We start from the raw sequence: 20,995 nt of genomic DNA on the forward strand, positions 1-20,995 counted from the left end.
CTGAAACCAAAAATAGCAGAAAACAGCAACTGGTTCTTCGGCATCTCGTTAGTAGGTTAGTGCCGAAAAATGCATAAATATGACATAAAGTATGCATAAAACATGTAGGTATCATCAATAAAGTGGCATGGAACATAAGAAATTATCGATACGTCGGAGACGTATCACACCATAAACAAGAAAGGGGAGATTTTACCTTGGGGGATCGCGGTCGAACACCTCGCGCGCGGTGCTATCGTCTGCTGCCGAAGAGCTTACCGGTGCCATAGTCAAAGTCGCCAAAGACGCCTTCTTGGGCTGCTTCTTCGCTTCCGTCTTCTTCGGCGACACCTTCTACACGTCGGGCTTGACCTTGGCTGTTGGGGTCGTGGTGGCACTAGAGCGGCACCGACAGAAACCGATGTGGTTTCCTTGCCGCTTACGCTACGGTGTGCCGCTATCGACAGTGGTCATGGGGACGACCGTGAGCTGGAGGGCGGGGACGGCGGCGGCTGTCGTGGATCGAGATGCGGGAGCGGTCGATTCGACCGGCGCGAGCTTGACAGCAACCTCCGGTGGGTTGGGAGCAGCCATCGCGGCGCTACGGAGGCGCGTCAAGGGGGTAGCGGGCGGGGACGGCGGCTGCGCGTGTAGGCAGGAACGAAGGGAGGGGGGATTTCGTTCGCGGCAATGCCTCGCAGGGATGAGGATCGCCCCTCAGTTCCGCCCTCGAAACCGTTCTTCTACGGGTTGGGAGGCCGCGTTTACCAACCCCCTTAATATTTTTACGATTTTCACGAATATACAGTCTGGTGTGGCACTTTTTTCAGCCCAAAATCGTAAAGGGACCAAATCGAGGCAATATAGGGTGTCTGCGCTCTTAGCCTTCGCATGGGAGTGATCAGTCTGAATCCAAATAGTGCCTAGCGGCACGGCAGTACACAAGTGGACAGCCTAAACCCAAGCCGACTCCTGAAAACCCCGTTCCTCCGGTCTCCCACCACCATCACCACCCCCTTCGTTTCCATCCAAAACCGCAAACCAGAGCGCCTCTGCTTCACCGGGACTCGGAGAGAGTGATGGCTCCGAAGAAAGCGAGAGTACGCAGGCTACCAAGAGTAAGGGCTCCTTCCTCACCCGCCTCTCCCCCCCCCCCCCCCCTCCTCATTCGCTCCAGATCTGGCCCTGTTGCTGAACCTAAAATACCCGCTTTCTTGGTTCTTGGAGGGGGAGAACTTTTTTTTTTTTTGCCTTTCTCCTTCAAGTTCTTTGATTTACCTAGTTCTTGCACTTCGCATTCTCGCGGTTTGCCCGATTAATCCATTATGGAGATTTTTTGGTAAAAAGTGGTTTTTTTCTTACCTCGAACACTCCGGGCTGTTCTGTGCTGTGCCGCCAAGGAGGCGACTTGGTGAGGATGGTCGACGGGAATAGAGCGATTCTTGTTACGGCAAGAACATCTGCTTTGGAATCTTTCTTTTCGTTTAAGAATTTTGTTTTCTTTGGGCGTGAGGCCTGGAAAGAGTTCAACCTCCGACGAGAAGTAACATTGCCGCGGATATCTCGGTATCTCCCCGCCAGCTCGCCGTAGCATCTTTTGTTTCCTCCTTTCTCCTTCAAGTTCTTCTGATTTACCTACTAGTTTCACTTCGCAATCTCGCGATTTGCCCAGTTACTCCTTATACATGGACCATGGTGTATTCCTTTTGTTCCTGGATAAAAAAAGTTGGGTTTTTTCGTACCTCGAACACTCCGGGCTGTGCTGTGCCGCAAGGAGGCGACTTGGTGAGAATGGTTGACGGGCAAGAGAGCGATTCTTGCGGTATTTGCGGCAAGAACATCTGATTTTCGGATGTTTTTCTTTTGTTTTAAGATTTTTTTTGTTTGGGCGTAAGGCCTGAGACGATAAGTAATCTTTGCCGGGGCATCGATCAACCATTACCTCCCCGCCAACTTCGACCTGTCGAAGCTTTTACCCCACGCAGAAGTGTTCAATTTTTCCTGCTTGCTTTCTTCTTCTTCAAATCAGTGGACTAAAAATCTTTGTCTCTTAATAATGCAGAATACCGTGACTCTAGTGCTTGACGGGACCGAAGAGGAGGTGCTGAAAAATTTCAGAGCTTGCCAAAGATACTTCCGTTATTGGAATTTCTGCAGGGGTGGCTTTAGAGTGAGAGTTGGCAATAGGCTCATATACACGACTCCTCTTCATGGTACATTTTACTATGTCGTGCGCTATCGGGGCAGAAACCTGGTATTCGTGATAGTGGCTAGACAGTATTGGCTCATTGGATTCTTTAGTGAGAATGGTTTCTATCAGATGATTTTTGAAGGTCAAAGTGTTGATTCTGTCTACATGAACAGCATAAAGGGGACAGTGATTATACCTTTCAGTGCCAATCACAGCGACATTTCTCCGAAGGGAGTGGAGAGAACTAGATTGGACATACATGCAGTGCGGTCTGGATTTGACTCTATCCATTCTTATCGAGGACCTAGCCATGCTCTGCCCGAGGGGTTTCCAGCTGCAGTTGGGCGAATTGCAGTTCTCATCATGGAAACTAAGTTTAGAGAGATCAACGAGAAATGTGAGCAAGCCCTAGTTGGGTATGCACAGACAAGACTTGGGGATGACATGAAAAATCTAGTGGTCAATTGGTCCGCCTTGTGCAAAATTGTGATGGATGGTATCATAAAGAAGCATCATGCAGCAGAGGACATAGCTCAAATAAGGCGCCTTTTAGCACAGATTCTCATTTATCAGGTCGATGCAGTGACCACTGGTTTGTTTGCCCATGAACCGCTCCCTCCCGAGCCTAGGACAGAAGTGTGGGAGCCCATTGATGAGCAGTACATCGACGGGGGCGAGGCAGACAGCGTCGTGCCCAACTTTGATACCCCGCCACCACTACCAGCCCCAAGGAATATTGCTAAACGTGGTATAAAAAGAGGGATCAGCCAAATGAAATACCCTGAAGAGAAAAATACTAGAAAAGGATTGAGGGGAGGAGGAGCTGGAGGTTTGCCGCACGTACCGCATTGGTTTGCCTCTTGGAATCAGGAAAAGGAAGACAAAAAGGAGTGTGACATGTTGGTAGCGGGAGCTAGAGAACTTGGGCTGATAATTTCTGAGGTGGGCCCATTGCTTGTGACAAAATACACAGAAAAGAAATCAGAGCAAGGAGCTGAAGTGCCGCTGACCATGGATATCATTTCCAACTCTGATGTTCTTGACCTTCGGAATGGTGATTTCTTATCCGATGAGGTGATCAGCCATTACTTCAACCAGTTATCTTCTAGATTAGACAGCGATGAGATTCTTCTCATTGACGCAGCGTTGGCAATCGCATACGCCCAAGACTCTAGCTCTATCGATCCAGAGCACCTCAAAGACCGGCGCATTGTGGTCTTGCCCGTGAATGACACTGCGGAGTTTGGATATGCTGACCGTGGTTCACATTGGTCAGTGCTTGTTATTGATGCCACATCTGAAGGACCGCCACGATTTATCCACCATGATTCCTCTGATGGACACAACGTACCGGCTGCACTGAAAATTGCAGAAAAACTGCGCACAATCTTTCCTGCAGCACAAGATGTTGAGGATGTGCAGACACCAAGGCAACAAAATGGCTCTGATTGCGCTGTTTATGTTATGGCCATAGCAAGGTCCGTCACTAGATGGTGGAGAAGAAGAGAATTTGAGGATGATTGGATGAACATGATGTGGAATGAGGTGAATGCCAAGAATGTCCATACCATGAGGCAACAGTTGGCTGAACTGCTCGAAAAAGAACAAATAGAGAAACAAACCAACAAGCCAAACTCTGATCTTGTTGACCTTCAAACTGGCAGTTTCATATCCGATACCGTTATCAGCAACTACTTCACTGAATTATCTTCTAGGTTAGACAGCGATGAGGTTCTTCTTGTTGATGCACCGTCGGCTATCGCGTATGCCCAAGACTCCACCTCTATCAATCCAGAGCACCTCAGAGACCGGCGCATTGTGGTCTTGCCCGTGAATGACACTGCAGAGTTTGGATATGCTGACCTTGGTTCACATTGGTCAGTGCTTGTTATTGACGCCACATCTGAAGGACCGCCACGCTTTATCCACCACGATTCCTCTGATGGACACAACCTACCCGCTGCACTGAACCTTGCAAAAAACATGCGAACAATCTTTCCTGGGGCACAAGAAGTCGAGGATGTGCAGACACCGAGGCAAGAAAATGGCTCTGATTGCGCTGTTTATGTTATGGCCATAGCAAGATCTACATGGTGGAGAAGAAGACCAACCGAGGAGGATTGGATGAACATAGTGTGGAATGAGGTGAATGCCGAGAACGTCCGTGCCATGAGGCAACAGCTTGCTGAACAGCTCGAGAAGGATCAACAAGATAAAGAAACCAAGAACGCCGAGTGCAAGAAAGATAGAGCCGAGGACTGAATTTGCCAAAAAGAAAGCCGAGGACTGATTGAGCATAACCGGATTCATGAAACCCTTTTTGTGACTTTGGTAGTAGAAAGGGGACTCCTACTGGAGAAAGGTGCTTATATACAACAAGCTATCCAGAATTTCAGGGAAGACAACTCTTTCTGGAACGACAGCTACTAAGAAACATGAATCTGCAAGACATGCCCTTACATCCACAAGCTTTAGGTGTCATCAGAACATCGAAACAGTTTTGCACTTTAGATTTCCGTTTTGATGTTTTTGTCTGTTACAAGTAATCTAGTTTCGAAAGAGTGTTGTGACCTAATTCTTCAATGCTTTGAATTAGGCCAGCTCAGTGAAGCGGTTCTGATGGAGTAAATCTTGACGAATGAAAAATTGACAGACAAATTAAATTCATGTGCTGCTCCTACTAAGTTGAATTACGTATTTTAACCTCTTGTTTCTTCTAAAAATCTTTGTTTTTACTGCATCTATATAACTGTGCATCTAACAAACAAAAGCACAAAAGTATTATTAGAATTATCTGAATGCAAGCTTCGTCAGGAAATCTAAGTCTATTTGGATCTTATTATACACTATTATTTACAACTATAAGCGGCTGATTCGAGATTAAAAAATAAAGTTTTTAATATGTGTCCCATGTTGGTCTCCAGGGACATGGCATGGTTTTATATCTAGATGGTGTCCCAACTCCCAGGTAGCTTATATAGTCAAATGTATTCGTTAGCTTGTATATATTCTTAAGAAGTATTTGTCTTGGTCCAATTTATGTGTTTCTCTATTGTTGCAAGATTTTGTTTTTATAAAGGATTCAGTTTTCAGGAGAGAAAGAACATTCAGTTGTAAGGATAATAATCTGAGTTTTTTTTTCTGGTAGATAATCTGAGTTGTACTGCCCAAGTGATGTTGTAAGTTGAATCTATTCCGCGTTTTGCTTTAGACTGCTTTCCCATGCACTTATGATGCAACGATTGTGGTGGAAAATATTTTGGCCATGAGATTGCCCGTATTTATTTCGATAAAGAAAATTTTGTTAATATTAAATTGATAGCAATTACACTTAGCCTCTGCAACAGCATAATATTAAGAACTAGTTAAGACATTAAGGATGCATATAGCCGAAAAGAAAAAAAGGAAGAAAAAGGAAAAGAAAAAAAAGGCCCTGCCGATCGGACGCTCACAGAAATATAAACAAACCACCACCATTAGCAACAACTAGACTACGAAAAAGGTTCTCCGAAAACACTCAGATTGCTGTATGTGAACACTGAATCTTCATCACTGTTTTTTTTTGCACTTGATTATTGTCTTTCCAACAACTCAAATACTGAATCATCTTTATTTTCTCACGAACAGTTTCAGAAGTATTGTAGATAATTATTTTATTTTATTATTTCATGAGCTGATGACATGCATGATTTCTACCACAAGACTTATGATTTCTTATATACAATCTCTGTCCATAAAAAGTCGTCGCAAATTTGCCTAAATTTAAATGTATCTGGACACTTTTTAGTATATAGGTACATCTAAATTTATATAAATCTTCAACCTCCTTTTATAAACGATGGCAGTTTTTTTTTTTACAGATCATGTACAACCCAGAGGGGGTATAGCAACAAGTTCAGTTATGGGCTGCGGTATGAGTTTTAGGCTGGGAAGATACAGGATGGTTCAAAACATCTTGGCGGCAGCTATGAGGCATGGAGAATGTTGTGGCATAAGTGCATACTGGGAGTAGGGTAGTACAGTATATCATATGAAGTTAAACTTAGACATCTAGATTTAAGTGTCATTTCACATGCAGTAGATTTGATTTTATCAACTAGACTATTCTCTCCACTGCTTTGGGGGAAACTGCGTATAATCATATTGGTAGCAAGTGGAAACTATTGTTGGATGCCATACTAATGTTTTTTTTTTTTTTTGTGTGTAGAAACGAGCCGAGAATAACTAACCGGAGGAGAATCCAATCCACGCGTGGCGCGCCAACCCGGAACGGCGGTTTCGCGGGAACGCCTCCCTCCTGCCTGTCTTCCAGTTCCAGCGCGCGTGGCGTGGCCAGACGTGCTCTCCTCCTCTTCCCCTCCACCATTTGTGGACCTCTCCCTCGGCCCGAGCGAGACACGGAGAGACACCATCGAATGGGGCCGCGCCTCCTGCATCACTACCGCTCCCGCTCCGCCTCCTCCTTCGCGCGCTCCCCGGACACCTCCGCCTCCGCCGGCGACGCACACAGCCTCGGCCCCGCGGCCGCCGACGTCCTCGACTCACCCTTCGGCCACGTCGATGGCCTCTCCCGACCCGACGTCCGCGAGGCCGCCTACGAGGTGTTCTTCATGTCATGCCGCGCCGGAGGCACCAACGGCAAGGGAGCCGGCAACGGCAATGGTGCGCTCAGCCACCACCCTGCGCCGTGGGACAGCGGCGGAGGAGGCGGCGGGGACGAGTCGCCGAGGATCGGCGCAGGGCCCAGGGGCGGCACCGGCATGAACGTCGTCAACAGCCGCGTCAAGCGCGCGCTCGGGCTCAAGGCGCGCAGGTCGTCGCAGCCATCCACCGCCCTTCGCAGCGGCATGAACACGTCGTCGTCCTCGTCTGCACCGGGCTCCCCTGGCCGCGCGGTGCGCGCGATGATGAACCAGCCGTCGGGTACCGGCTCACCAAGGGCGCGCCGGCCGATGACCTCCGCCGAGATCATGCGCCAGCAGATGCGCGTCTCCGAGCAGAGCGACGCACGCCTCCGCAAGACGCTCATGCGCACCCTCGTCGGCCAGGTTCGTCCGTCCATCCATCCACGTTCGCCATTGACACGCAAATTGCACGAAATGCATATGCTCGATCTTCGGTGTGATGTAATGCTCGCGATGCAATGCAGGTGGGAAGAAGAGCGGAGACGATCATCCTTCCCCTGGAGCTGCTGCGGCAGCTGAAGCTGCCGGACTTCGCCGACAGCGGCGACCACCACCAGTGGCAGCTCCGCCAGCTCAAACTCCTCGAGGCAGGCCTCATCATTCACAGCTCCATCCCGATCGACCACCGCCACAGCGCCTCCGTGCTCCGCTTCCGCGAGGTCTTGCATGCGGCCGAGGCCCGCGCCATCGACACCGGCAAGGCGTCCGACGCCATGCGCGCGCTCTGCGACGCCGTGCTCGCGCTCGCCTGGCGCTCCGCGCCTGCCGGCGAGGCCTGCCACTGGGCCGACGGGTACCCTCTCAACGTGCTCCTCTACGTCTCGCTCCTCCAGGCCGTCTTCGACCTCCGGGACGAGACCGTCGTGCTCGACGAGGTGGACGAGCTGCTCGAGCTCATGAAGCGGACATGGACGACGCTCGGCATCAACAAGATGATCCACAACGTGTGCTTCGCGTGGGTCCTCTTCCAGCAGTACGTGGCCACCGGCCAGGTCGAGCCGGACCTCGCCGGCGCGGCGCTCGCGATACTCACGGAGGTGGCGGCCGACGCGAAGCAGGAGAAACCCCGTGACGCCGTGTACGCGCGGGTGCTCTCCAGCGCTCTCGCCGCGATACGTGACTGGCCCGAGAAGTGCCTGCTCGATTACCATGAGATGTACGGGAACGGCATCGGCGGTACCGGCACGGCCGCAATGGAGAGCGCTCTGTCCCTGGCCCTCGCCGCCGGCAAGATCATCGCCGAGAGTCTGCCTGGCATGGGCATCAGCGCGGACCACGAAAGCGGCGGCGTAGGGAGCTTCGCCGGCGACCGCGTCGACTACTACGTTCGCTGCTCCATGAGAAGCGCATTCACCAAGGTCCTGGAGAACGGGCTCGGGCAAGAGGACAGCATGACCACCGACCACCCCGATGACCCCAGCGAAATCCTGACGCGGCTCGCCAAGGACACGGAGGAGCTGGCGCTGTCAGAGCGCGAGAGCTTCAGCCAGGCATTGAGGCGGTGGCATCCGTTCCCGGCCGCCGTGGCCGCGACGACCCTGCACAGCTGCTTCGGCGTCGTGCTGAAGCAGTACGTGGCCAAGGCCATCTGCCTAACCGATGAGCTTGTGCGCGTGCTGCACGCCGCGGGCAGGCTGGAGAAAGCCCTGGTGCAAATGGTGATGGAGGACGTTGCCGATAGCGACGACGGCGGCAAGTCGGTGGTGCGGGAGGTGGTGCCGTACGACGTGGAGTCCGTCGTGGTGGGCTTCCTCAGGACGTGGATCGAGGAGAGGCTCAGGGTCGCCAAGGAGTGCGTCATCAGAGCCAAAGACACCGAGGTGAATTTTCTTGGTTGCACATTTCATCCATCGATCAAACATGTTCATCATCTCCACAAGATCGCTCATGGCATTCTACATTGTTGTGTAGAGCTGGACCGCGAGGTCGAAGAATGAGCCGTACGCGCAGACCGCGGTGGAGCTGATGAAGCTGGCCAAGGCCACCATGGACGAGTTCTTCGCGATCCCGGTGAGCGCCAGAGACGACATGGTGCAGGACCTCGCCGACGGCCTGGACGCCGTCTTCCAGGAGTACATCTCCTTCCTCGCGTCCTGCGGTAACAAGCAGAGCTACCTCCCGCCACTGCCGGCGCTGACGAGGTGCAATCAGGACTCGACGATCAAGCGTCTCTGGAAGAGGGCGGCGGTGACGCCTTGCCGGGCGCCACTGACGGGCGCGCGCGGCACCGTGTACAACTGCGGCCAGAGCGCGTCCGCAGCCGGCGGGCACAACCCGCGGCCGTCCACCAGCCGCGGCACGCAGCGCCTCTATGTCCGGCTCAACACGCTCCACTACGTCGTCAGCCACATCCAGGCGCTCGACAAGTCGCTCTCCTTCTTCTCCGGGGGCGGTGGCGGGGCGTGCGCCTCACCATCGGCCGCCGCCCGCCTCCTCGCGGCGCCGTCCTGCCACTTCGACCACGCGCGCGCCGCGGCGCAGTCGGCCATCACCCACGTCGCCGAGGTTGCCGCGTACCGCCTCATCTTCTTCGACTCGCACCAGTCCTTCTACGACGGGCTCTACGCGGGCGGCGTCGCAGACGCGCGCATCCGCCCGGCGCTCCGCACGCTGAAGCAGAACCTGTCGCTGCTCCTCTCCGTCCTCGTCGACCGCGCGCAGCCGGTGGCCGTGCGGGAGGTGATGAAGGCCTCGTTCCAGGCCTTCCTGACGGTCCTGCTCGCCGGCGGCAACCACCGGAGCTTCACGAAGGAGGACCACGGCTTGGTCGAGGAGGATCTCCGGAGCCTGAAGCGAGCCTTCTGCACGCGCGGCGAGGGTCTGGTGACGGAGGACGTGGTGGAGAGCGAGGCGGAGGTGGCTGAGGGCATCGTAGCGCTCATGGGACAAACGGCGGAGCGGCTTGTGGAGGAGCTGAGCATCGCGTCGTCGTGCGGGTCGCCCCGCATGGGCAATGGCACCGCCGGGCAGAGGATGCCGATGCCGACGACGACCAGGCGGTGGAGCCGGACGGACCCTGACACGATCCTCAGGGTGCTCTGCCACCGCGACGAGGAGGTCGCCAGCCACTTCTTGAAGCGCGCGTTCCAGCTACCCAAGAGGCACCGGTGACCGTAGGCTTTGGCGCCATTGCATCCAGAGCTCTAAATATGTAAATTAATCAACAAGGGGAAGTGGATTATATGTGTTGGAACAAAATAATTAAGGGCTTAAAGCATTCACTGCACAAGGGAGTGCCTGATAGTACCTGAAAATTCTGCTCTTTCTTTTGTACTGCAGGTGTTGATGCATTATGTCAGATAGAAATACAGTAGAAAATTAGATCCCTAACCTCATAATCCGGATAATGTAACTATCATATGAGCTACAAGGTACTTGGCTTTGTGTACAGATTATCACGATTACCATATTCTAGCTCCAAAATACTTAGTGTTGAGAGCTTCCATGGATAAGTAAAGATGATATTGACAATTCAAAAAAACGAAAGCATACAGGCACACAATTCAGAAAGGGGACACGAACTCAAATAAATATGCAGTACATTATATTGACAGTAGTACAGTACCGCTGTAGAATACTAGAATGATATGTTTTAAGTACCAATCCCACACACTGTGTCTTCTAGTAATTCGCAGCTCTTTCTCACACATTGCATATAGCTGTGGAGGCACACATTAAGCAGCAGTTGAACATTTCATCATACAAAATTCTGCAAATATTCATCATAAGACCATTAATTCGGTGCCAGAGAAATGCATCGATTTGCTCTCAAGTCAGCTGAAGCTAAGCTTACCTGCCCAAATCTGCCACTTCCACCACGCGCCATTTCAAACCAGATAATGGATATGTGTGTTAGAACAAATTAATTAATGGACTAAAGCATTTGCAAACACTGTAATACTAGTTTTTTTTTTCAGTGCAGGGGAGAGGAGTTGCTGATCACTGAAAATTCTTCTGCTATTTCTTCTGTAGTGCAGATGTTCATGCATTCTGTCAGATAGAAATAGAAAATTAGGTCCCTAACCTCGCACTCCAGATAATGTAACTAGCATGTGAGCTACATATATGATTTTCATGCACTCCTATCTACAGATTATTATCAAGTATAAACTCAATCTTCCTTTCTATATGGAGATAATGATTCTGGCAGCATGGCGTATATGGATAGTAAGAAACAATGAAATTTTCAAAGACCATGAATTCAATCTTCAGGAGTTGGAAGTCAATTTATTATCAAGAGATAAGGCTAGTGAGTTACATATCAAAGAGAAATATGCTAACAGTTTAAAGATTGGCTAGAGATTCAAACATAGAAAGCTTCTTTTACATTTTGTAACCCCCTTTGTAAATACACTGTACATATCTCTTTATAAATATAAAATGGCAGTGGGGGCCATTCCCACTGTTTTTTAAAAAATAGAGTTGTTCAAAAAAAAAATTTACTGATTATAATGTTCATAAATCTAAAATAGAGCTGTGAGCTTACCTGAATTAAGTTAAGTAAATTCAGAAAAGGGAAGCATACAGGCGCAATTCAGAAAAGGGAATATGAACTCAGAAGCAGTAGATCATCGTAGTGACGGAATAGCCTATCAATATCACAGCATACTATAAGAATGACATGTTTACAGCACATAGAAGAATAGCTTATCACTGAAAATTTTGTATTGGCATGTTAATGCATTATGTCAGATGGCAATGGAAATTACGGTGCATGTGCTATGTCAGATAGATATACTGAGTAGAAATTCAGGTGCCTGACCTCGCAAATCCAGAACTATCATGTGAGCTGCACAGATGTCTGGTCGAAATCAAAAATGAAAATAGTGTTCTGAGCTTGGCCCCTAAATAAGTATATTGAGAAATAAAAAGAAGACGGGCACACTTCAGAAATGGGAGACAAACTCAGATGCAGTACATTCATCATATTGACAGGATGGAATAATAATACATGATATTGACAATGCCACAAAAATGACCATACTGTAGAATGACATGTTTACAACAAATAAAAGAATATAAATTTCTTCCACGAGACATCACCGGTAAAGAATACCAATCTCACACACTCTGTATCTTGTTAACAATTCGCAGCTCCCTATAGCTGGGAGGCACACACTCAGCAGCAGATGATCACCATTTCATCATGCGAAATTCTGTAAAAAATAATCATCACAAGATCATCAGTCTGGAGCCATGGAAATGCATCAGAAGTAACTCAAGTTGCACAAGCTCAGCTCAGCTCACCTGCCCAAACCTGCTCCTGGTCTTCATAAACCCGCCTCTCGTCACGGAATCGTCGCTGCAGTTCCAGTAAGCCCCCACGGTGCCGAGGATGGGCATGTCATCGGGGCTCGGGCTCGGGGACCTTGACCGCCGACTGGGCGACGAGTTGGCCGAGGATATCTTGATGTCCTCCACGGTCAAGGCTCCCAGGATGGGCCGGTCCTCGCGGCTGATGGGCGAGTAGGAGCGCACGGAGTGGCTCTCCGGCGTCCCCGCGGAGCCCAGCCACGTCGACAGGCTGGCGTCCACCGAGGCCTCCTGCTTGCTCGGCGTGCTGGGGGTGTAGTCCGGGCTCGCCGCCGGCTTGTTGTCTTTCTTCCTGGCCGGAACCGGCGCCGGGTCGGATAGCTTGTCCAGCGATGACCAGTTGTCTTGCCCCGGCGCGACGGCGTTCTCCTTGTCCGAGTTCTTGGGCGCGGCGGCGGTGGCGGTGGCGGTAGTGCGGGGTTTGGCGTCCTGCCACTCGGTGAAATTCTCCAGCGAGCCGAGCACGGGTGCGCGCGCCTCCGCCGCGGCAAGTGGGCCGGCGCTCTCCTTGGTGGTCCTGGTGACCGGGAGCAGGAAGAGGGACTCGCACGCCTCCTCCTCGCCGCGCGCGATGCCCAGGAGCCCGCCGTGCTCCTCGTCGTCGTCGATCGCATCGATCCCGTCCTCGCCCCCCTCGTCATCCTCATCCTCGTACTCGTCGTCGTCATCGGAGTCGTAGCAGTCCTCGTAGTCGCTGTCGTCGTCGGCGGCGCCGGCGCAGTTGCCGTACCTGTGGTTGAGCGGGAACGCCTCGGATTTCGCGCAGTCCGGGCCCAGCATCCACGCCTCCTCGTCGCCGCCCGCAGCCGAAGCCGGGTCGGCCTCCTCCTCCTGCTCCTCCGCCTCCGGGATCGCGGGCGCCTCGTACGCGGTGACGTTGGAGTCGAACGTCACCTTCTTCTTCACGACGGCGAGGCACAAGTCATCGGCGGAATCCCTAACCAAACAAACAAACCCCCAAAATTAAACCCAAATAAATTCAGGAAGCAGGTCGACGCGCACCGATGAAGCCAGCAGGATCCATCAACGAACCTGAGCTCGAGGAGGGTGGAGAGGAGCGGCGCGGCGGCGGAGACGGCCTCGGCATGGAGGTCTGCCTTGCTGGGGGAGTGGTGGCGGGCGCGGGCGTTGGGGGACTGCGCGGGGGAGCGCTTCCGCCTGCGGTGGCGGCGCTCCTTGGACTTGGCGCCCCCGAAGCAGCCCAGGAAGCAGCCCATGGTCGCTCGGTCGTCGGCGGCGGCGGGCGATCGAGCGGTGAGCGGCGACGGCGAGGAGGTGTGGGAGCTAGTGGTGAATGCGGCGCGGCATTTGGGGGAGAAGAGGAGCAGAGGCCGTTGGGGAAAAAGGGCAAAGCCGCGAGTAGTAGTAGTAGCAGTAACGGTCGTGTTGACCCAGCTGGCATGTGACCGTTGGATGGCGGAGCGGATGGACGGCGAGGAGGAGCCCTGTCAGTGGGGCCCCTGCCCAACAGGAATCCGATGGCGCTTTTTTTTTAGTTTTTGAGGGTATCCAATCCAATGGCGCTTGTTATTTGTACAGCTGGGGTGGTGGGCCGAATTTGTTGCCACCCAACGGGCTGGGCCGTGCTAGATTTCGCTATTGAAATGCAATTGCAGGTGGGCTACGTTGGCAAAGTTTCCTGAAAATTAGTAAAACAAGCTCCATTATTAAGTACAGATTACCAAATCCTCCGTGCACAGCAGGAAGGGCTCATATTAAACTAGCCCAAATCAACCCAAAGTAACAAAAGATAAAGGTACTCAGAATGTGTACTAGTGTTACCTGAGCTCTGAACAAGTATGAATCCAGAAAGTCTCTTTGTTTGGTTCTGTTCTACCATGTGAATGCCAACACAAGAGTGCACTGTTTCACAGCACACAAGGATACAACATGCACTTTGAACTTGGAACATTCAATGGTGGATATTAGTTACTGTAAGAATAATATAGTGTGTGGTCACAGGGAAATCAGCTTGTTAACATGCCAAACGGCACACACTATTGACAAAAACCGATTACAATTCCGGCCGTGCAATAACACAAATACTACTATTGTTCTGATTCCAAGAAGAGCATTCCGCTCATCACATATAGCATTGCTCGTCAGGAAAAGCGAGGCTGCTGCAGCGCCGCGGTCCAAAAAAATAAACCCAAGAAAGGCTTTCCTTCCTTTCTTGGTATCCTTTCCCCCTTTCTAACTGCTGCAATATCTCTGAATTCTAACTTAACTTCCTGCTGCTTGCACATTCAACACATTGCATGTGCTCCTTGTCGCCAGTCCTTTCTCAATCAGCGGAGAGCCAGAGATGGCAGACAGACGGCCCCTACTTGAATTATAAGAGATAATTTGAGCTTGTGGGAGTGAACCTTTTTCTATACAAGACTGTTAGGCCAATGCTTAACATTAAGATACAGCTCTTGCTAAACATTCATACTCTCCACCTGCGCAAGTTGCACCCAAGATTCAGCCCCACGGTATTTACATGATTGCACATATGCAAGTATCCAAATATTCATCATCCGAGTCACTTGAATCACTGCAAATTATTAACAAGAATAGCAGCACTATTAGAGGACGAAATCAATTGAAGCAATGTGAGCAAGACTATCTTCAACTACCACTATGATTAGAGGTCAACAAAACTATTCAGCTATAAATTGCCTTCTTAGAAGCTCAGAGCTATTTCCATATTGGACATGGTTATTTCAAATACCATAAATTTTAAGAAGATAGAGACAGAATTAGAGGACAGAATCAATAGAAGCAATGTGAGGAAGATTACTGGAACTACTAATATTATCAAAGGTCAACATAACTATTCAGTTATAAATGGTCTTCTTGACTCACTGAGCTATTTCCACACTGTATCTGGTTTCTTTCAAACACCTTAAATACATAAACCCCCCATACTAACACTAAGAAAGAGCACCAGTCTCGATAAACATATATCATCACACCCTATGTGGATTGCAGTCAGTGGCAGAGCCAGGATTTAAATTCTGCCGGGCGGACATTTAAGATCCAAAAAAGACAGAGATGCAAAGTCTATTCCACATAAGAAGATCAGGATCCATGAGATAGAGCTACCAAGATCATAGAAAAAGCATAGCAGACTTGGAAACTAGTAAATATGGACAGCTGCCACTTGAACCGCTCATGGCTTGCAGTTTTGCAGTGTAAACAGACGCCAGCGGAAAGAAAACTTGACGTAATTAATTCTTGTAAAAGTATGCAAGTAGAAACCACATGGTGGTGTATAAAGTCAGTACAACTATCCACACTAGAGATTAAGGCCCACTGTAACTTATAGACTAATAAAACAAATTACACACTACATCAGTTTCAAAAGCTTGTGAGAAAGGTAACAATCGTTTAAAATTAAGAATTACTTTGGAAATGTAAACTTATCTGTAAGAACTAAAAAGCAACATATGATAAAATCTAGACATATGAAGCAATTATCTTGACGCAAAAGGGTTATACGCCAATAAGTTTCACTGGGTCTATGTAATGCTGCTGCTATCATCATGACTTTATAAAAGCGTGACTTGGAAGAACAGAGCCTAGAGTTTACTTAATAGTTAAACTTCATCCAACAAAGATGTATTGGTGCCATCATGAGCCTATCAAATTGTAACTGCGAAGAATGTAACCTAGTGTGTTTGCTTATATTACTCTCAAAGTCACAGAGCTTAGCTTAGATGTCAACCAGAGACAGTTAGAGAGACAATGGACACGCAGGGATGGTCCTCGAAATGGGTAGTTCAACAGATGATAAATCATAGAGCTACTGTTCAAAACAGACTTTTACTTCTTAGTCTAGTTCTACAGTCGACCTCCCAAAATCGGCTCTTCTTTTTTAGTGATTCCATCCTAAGATCTTGCCATTGATTTATAATCCATATTACACTAGGCTGCTAAACCAAAAAGAAGAAGGTCAGATTGATAGTCTAGTCCCAACAAGCTACTAATCAGGCTGGGACGGAATCACGGAATTCTGCTCACCTATTCTTAAGTGCAAGGTAAAGCTTTAGAAGACCTCTAGGAGAATACTAAAGCCTTGGTGTGCAAGAAGAGAATAATCTAATACTTCAGGACGTGTTTAGTTCCTACTTTTGTAACATAACCTGATAGCGACGCTAACCGGTCCCGTTAAATCTTGTTTGTTTTCCTTGCTTTGTAATCCAATAACGCGGTATCGGATATCAGTGTAATACAAATCTGATACCGCCCGAGGACCTGCATAATCAGATAACAATACGATTCAGCAAAACGTGTTGGCCGCTGTGGTTCCTTTCGTTGCATCGCAAGATGTGCGCTCTCTGCACCCTCACAAGCCGCCACTGCGTCTGCCTGCAGCTGCTACCGCTGTTTTAGTCGCCGGCGCGAACCGGCCGCTAGAGGTCGCTGCCGCAGGCGCTGCCATCGCCGATGTTGCAAGCAGGAAGCTACGCATGAGTCAGAGCTCGGTGCCTGGGCAGTGGACACGGCGCTGCCGGCCAGTGCAATGGTTACCGGAGTAGTAACCAAAACAGATTTCATGTTTTGCCCATTCCGTTTGCATTAACAGTGTAAATCAATTGCGTCTCCGTTACCATTACTGTTCTTGAAACAAACACATTATCACTGTTTACACTGTGCTATGAACCTTACAACAGTGTAATTAGGGTACGATGAGGATCCAAAGACTGGAGATGAGCACTAACACTCAAAAAACAAACAACAGGGGTGAGTCCTGAGGTGGACGATAGTTTCTCAGGCATAGAAAACCCTATGAGCATGCTGGGGCTGGGCTACCACTTCAATCATAGTAGTCTACTTGACCATTTTATCGTATATGATCATTAAAGTTGGCTGGGCTCTAAATTACTTATGGACCTAAGTTTATTAGTTGAAATGGGGAATCAGTTTTCGGTCATCTACTGCTAATTGACAGTAACATGTGCAGACCTACCCCCACATGCACTATTAATAAAAATATCCTGAGAGAACCATAAGGTCAAAATTTTCTCTAATTAAATAAGGTGATTAGAATCATTAAATTCCATTGACCATGACTTGATTAGAAGTCTGGTACTAGCAAAGAGTACATATTAAGTTATATTAACAAAAGTTGAAGTGCCAATCAAGAAACATGTATTGACCACTTAACATATAATAGCTCCGTCTGTAATGTAGCAGAAGAGCAAACTGACAAAACATCAATACAAAAATTAGTACTGCTATAGAGGAACTGAGAAGTGGAGCAGGATCCAGTTTAACTCATCAGAAGTTATCTCCCCCTTTTCCACTTTCATGGGTTATTACGTTTGCAATCCTTGGTAGATCAATAAAGAGCATCCTCAACATGCAACCAAGCATGCCTACATGTGCACCTTGGACACCTCTGGTCACATGACTGAGATTTTACGCAATCATTTGGTACCATAAAACTCCAACTTAGTTTTATGTCACCACAAAACGGCAATCTTAACATGTTTGTATGCTAATCACAGGTCCACAACGAGCTGAACGTGAATTAGTAACAGCTCAGGCTCGCGATGAACTCAAACTGGATTTATAGCTCCACAGCACTTCACAAAAGTTTGCCAGGGGCATAGACCCGAGAGAAGCTGGACGTGAATTAATAGCGTGGGTTGATGGTGAACTCAAAATGAAGTTATAGCTCCACGACACTTGACGAAAAGCTCACCACCGCACTTACTTGATTCAGAAGTTTTAGAAAAGGCCCACCGCAAGGCCGAATTAATTGGTTCAATCATTTCCCCCTTTCCTGTTTGACAAGAAACGACGCCCCGCCGCAGGTGTTGTACCGATCCCAAAAAGGCCCTATTCGGCTGATTTGTATGCTAAACACAGGTTCACAACGAGCTGAACGTGAATTAGTAACAGCTCAGGCTTGCGATGAACTCAAACTGGATTTATAGGTCCACACAACTTCACAAAAGTTTGCCAGGAGCATAGACCCCACTTACTCGAATTAGAAGTTCAACAAAAGGCTGCAAGGCCCAATAATCCGGTTTACGTAGCCGTTATTGGCAGATTGCGACGGACCAGATGGATCACATGTTCTAATGTATTAGCCTGTCGACACACATATCATTCGATAACTAAACCCCATCTCGCAATAGTTGCAGCAATCATTTCCCCCCTTTCCAGTTTGACAAGAAATGGCCCCGCAGGTGTTGAGCTCATCGAAACAACCCCTACAAAGCAAAATTGCCTAGCCAAACAAGGAAACATTGCGCATAGCTCAATTTCACGACACCGCAACACGACAATCTTAAACATGTTTGTATGCTAACCGCTAATAGGGCGGGTTAACGGTGCACTCAAATTGAAGTTATAGCTCCACGCCTCTTGACGAAAAGCTCAGCACCCCAATTACTTGATTTAGAAGTTTAAAAAAAATCCACAAGGCGGAATTAATTGGTTCAATCATTTCGCCCTTTCCCATTTGACGAGAAACGACGGCAGGCAGGTGTTGTACCAATGATCCCAACAAACCCCTTTTCGGCTAATTTGTCTAGCGAAAGCCAAAGGAGGAGACACTGCGCATAATAATTCATTCATGCACTAGAGGATGGGAGTAATTTTGCTGCCCTACTAGACGGAAATCTAACATACGATCGGATTCAGCGGCACGGATAACAAGGATGGAATGAAGGAGATGAATACTAGGATGCACAGAGGCTGGGCGGAGTGTGCTTTACCTAGGCTGGAACTCGAGCACCTCGACGAGCTTCTTCCCGTGCGTGTCCTTCCACTGCACGCGGCGCTTGGGCTTCTTCTGGCCCTTGCGCGCGGTGCCGCCCTCGGGCCGGCGCGGCGGCAGCAGCGCCCTGCGCTCGCCGGCGTCGTCCTTGGAGCCCGCCCCCGTCGCGGCCGGGGCCGAGGAGGTCCTGGAGACCGAGAAGGGCGGCGCGGCCTGGCTCTTGCCGGCGTTGCAGGAGTTACTCCGGAAGGTTCGGCGATCCATCGCCCGGTGGCATCAACCCCCGCGCGGAGCTGGGCGGATTCCCGCGGCTTTGGACACCTCGGGGAACGGGTGCTCGCGCGGCGGAAGCCGGATTGGATTGGATCCGAAATGATGGCCCCGGCTGGTAATAAACAGAAACAAACGAATTGAAAGGGATGGAGGAGGAATCAGGGCGAGGCAATCAATCAGCGAACGGAATCTGCGGAAAAGGGTGGGCGAGCATTCGCGCGATTAAGGCGTGAGCAAACGTACCGAATTCGGCGCAGGATGGAAGGGAGCTCGGTGGAATTTCCGGATCGAGAGGGGGCGCCCTCGAGGGCGAAGCCGGGGAGGAAGGGGGTGTGGATTCGGCGGTGGGATTGTTATCAGATTGGATGGATTGGATGATTGGATGGGCCGGAGAAGAATGGAATGGAATCGGAGCCAGGGGGTGGTGGCGAATCCGGCGAGCGTAGGCACGGCAAACCCGCGCGCCTCCAACTTGCCCCTCCCCTTTCTCTCTCCCGAACCAATAACTAAGACGTCCCTCTTTCTTTCTTTTTCCTGCAAGTTTTTGTTTTTGAAACATTTTTTCCTTTTTATGTCGCCACCCTTGTAAAGATATTTTTGTTTTCTTGATTTTTGGGATGAAATACTGAGATCCAGCTCGTCATTGTGCTAGCCATGAAGGGCGCGTTTGGTAGGCTGCATGCCCATTGGCTCGCATCGGTCCAGCTTTTTCCGATCCGTTTGTTTCCTGATCGATGGCGCGTTACCGGTTCTCAAAGCACACTCGGGCCAGCCCTGGAGGAACGCCTGGCTCGGCCGTTTCTAGCGAGCCACCCCCGTTTTCGCAGTAGTGGAGAACGCGGCGTCCTCGCAGAGCCACCGCGGGAGATGGCAGGAGCTCGCGCGGGACGGCGAAATCTCGGCGCCATGAATTCGGTCACCGCGCTTGAATTTTCGCCACCGTATATAGGAGCGGCTCTCTCACCGGCAAATCCAAATACCCCATCCCTCCCCCCCCCCCCCCCCCATTTCGAGCTCATCCACCATCCCCGATCTAGCGACATGGCCGGCTCTACCTCACCCGCACGATCGGCGAGGCTTGCGGCAGCGACAGCGGCTGTGGCGGCGGCTACTGGCCGCGGAGGATGGTCGTCTTCTTCGTGTGCGTCGATAACTTCAGTTGTGGTAAGCTTTTGCAAACCCTAGCCTTAGATCTAGATCTTATGGGTACACAACCGGGGTCTGAACGAATCCATTATAGGACATTCCTTCGTCGCCGGTGGAGGTTGTGGAGGTTTTCCAGGTTCCATCTGACTCTACGACGGGGACGGTGGTGTTGCCTGCATCTTCCACTGGGATAGTGGTGTTGGCTGCATCTCCGCCAGGGTCCCCTGCTTCCCCTACCTCGGTGATGCGTGTGGCTCCTTTGACTGTAAGGTTGATCTTATCTACCTCGTTGTTCTTTGATGTGGTACTGGTAGTTCATAAATCTGCTAGTGCTTAAGGATTTCCATTTGGTAGTTCATTGATCTGCTAGTATTTGTCATGTAGGCGATCATACCTTTGGGCTCCCTTGATCTGTCTGCGGCAAGTGTGAATGCTCAGCCATCTCTGATAGCAAGCAAACCAGCCATAGTTTGGAAACCTGAGCTATCAAAGTTTGTGCTGAACCGGTTGGTTCAGCTCGTCCGTAGCGGCGTCTGCTTCAACATGGGATTCAAGGAGGAGCAGATGAAGAAGGTAGCCGCGGATGTTCTTGCATTCGCCAGCGTACATGTCACCACTCTTCATCTGTACAACCACATCAGAAACTTGAGGACGGAGTGGGGCGTCATCACGAAGATGAAATCCGATCGCATT

At 49.9% G+C, this 20,995-nt stretch overlaps 4 protein-coding genes across 5 annotated transcripts; 2 read left to right on the plus strand and 2 right to left on the minus strand.

The window, feature by feature from the left end:
* The first annotated feature begins 922 nt into the window (after positions 1–922).
* Positions 923–4,837, plus strand: LOC127325692 (uncharacterized). Its single transcript, XM_051352507.2, has 2 exons — positions 923–1,097; positions 2,042–4,837. The coding sequence occupies exons 1-2, from the start codon at positions 1,059–1,061 to the stop codon at positions 4,430–4,432; spliced, it is 2,430 nt and encodes an 809-aa protein (XP_051208467.1). The 5' UTR covers positions 923–1,058; the 3' UTR covers positions 4,433–4,837.
* Positions 4,838–6,397: 1,560 nt separating this feature from the next.
* LOC127325686 (protein unc-13 homolog) lies at positions 6,398–10,278 on the plus strand. The gene is made up of 3 exons (XM_051352501.1): positions 6,398–7,218; positions 7,320–8,675; positions 8,767–10,278. Exons 1-3 carry the CDS (start codon positions 6,586–6,588, stop codon positions 9,964–9,966), a joined length of 3,189 nt encoding a protein of 1,062 aa, XP_051208461.1. The 5' UTR covers positions 6,398–6,585; the 3' UTR covers positions 9,967–10,278.
* A 1,472-nt stretch (positions 10,279–11,750) lies between these two features.
* LOC127325703 (uncharacterized) lies at positions 11,751–13,503 on the minus strand. Its single transcript, XM_051352515.2, has 3 exons — positions 13,201–13,503; positions 12,103–13,105; positions 11,751–12,011 (listed from the first exon to the last, which is right to left on the minus strand). Exons 1-3 carry the CDS (start codon positions 13,383–13,385, stop codon positions 12,000–12,002), a joined length of 1,200 nt encoding a protein of 399 aa, XP_051208475.1. The 5' UTR covers positions 13,386–13,503; the 3' UTR covers positions 11,751–11,999.
* A 556-nt stretch (positions 13,504–14,059) lies between these two features.
* LOC127325705 (uncharacterized) lies at positions 14,060–19,676 on the minus strand. Of its 2 annotated transcripts, XR_007867358.2 has the most exons (4): positions 19,400–19,676; positions 18,882–19,268; positions 16,296–16,407; positions 14,060–14,704 (listed from the first exon to the last, which is right to left on the minus strand). XR_007867358.2 is itself a non-coding variant. In XM_051352516.1 (3 exons), the coding sequence occupies exons 2-3, from the start codon at positions 19,145–19,147 to the stop codon at positions 14,647–14,649; spliced, it is 324 nt and encodes a 107-aa protein (XP_051208476.1). In that variant the 5' UTR covers positions 19,148–19,268; positions 19,400–19,668; the 3' UTR covers positions 14,060–14,646. The 2 variants fall into 2 exon arrangements, 1 of the variants encoding a protein (XP_051208476.1); XM_051352516.1 differs by lacking the exon at positions 16,296–16,407 and having other exon boundaries at positions 19,400–19,668.
* Positions 19,677–20,995: the final 1,319 nt, after the last annotated feature.

The sequence above is a fragment of the Lolium perenne genome, chromosome 4 (assembly GCF_019359855.2).
Source record: "Lolium perenne isolate Kyuss_39 chromosome 4, Kyuss_2.0, whole genome shotgun sequence".
Lineage (NCBI taxonomy): Eukaryota > Viridiplantae > Streptophyta > Magnoliopsida > Poales > Poaceae > Lolium > Lolium perenne.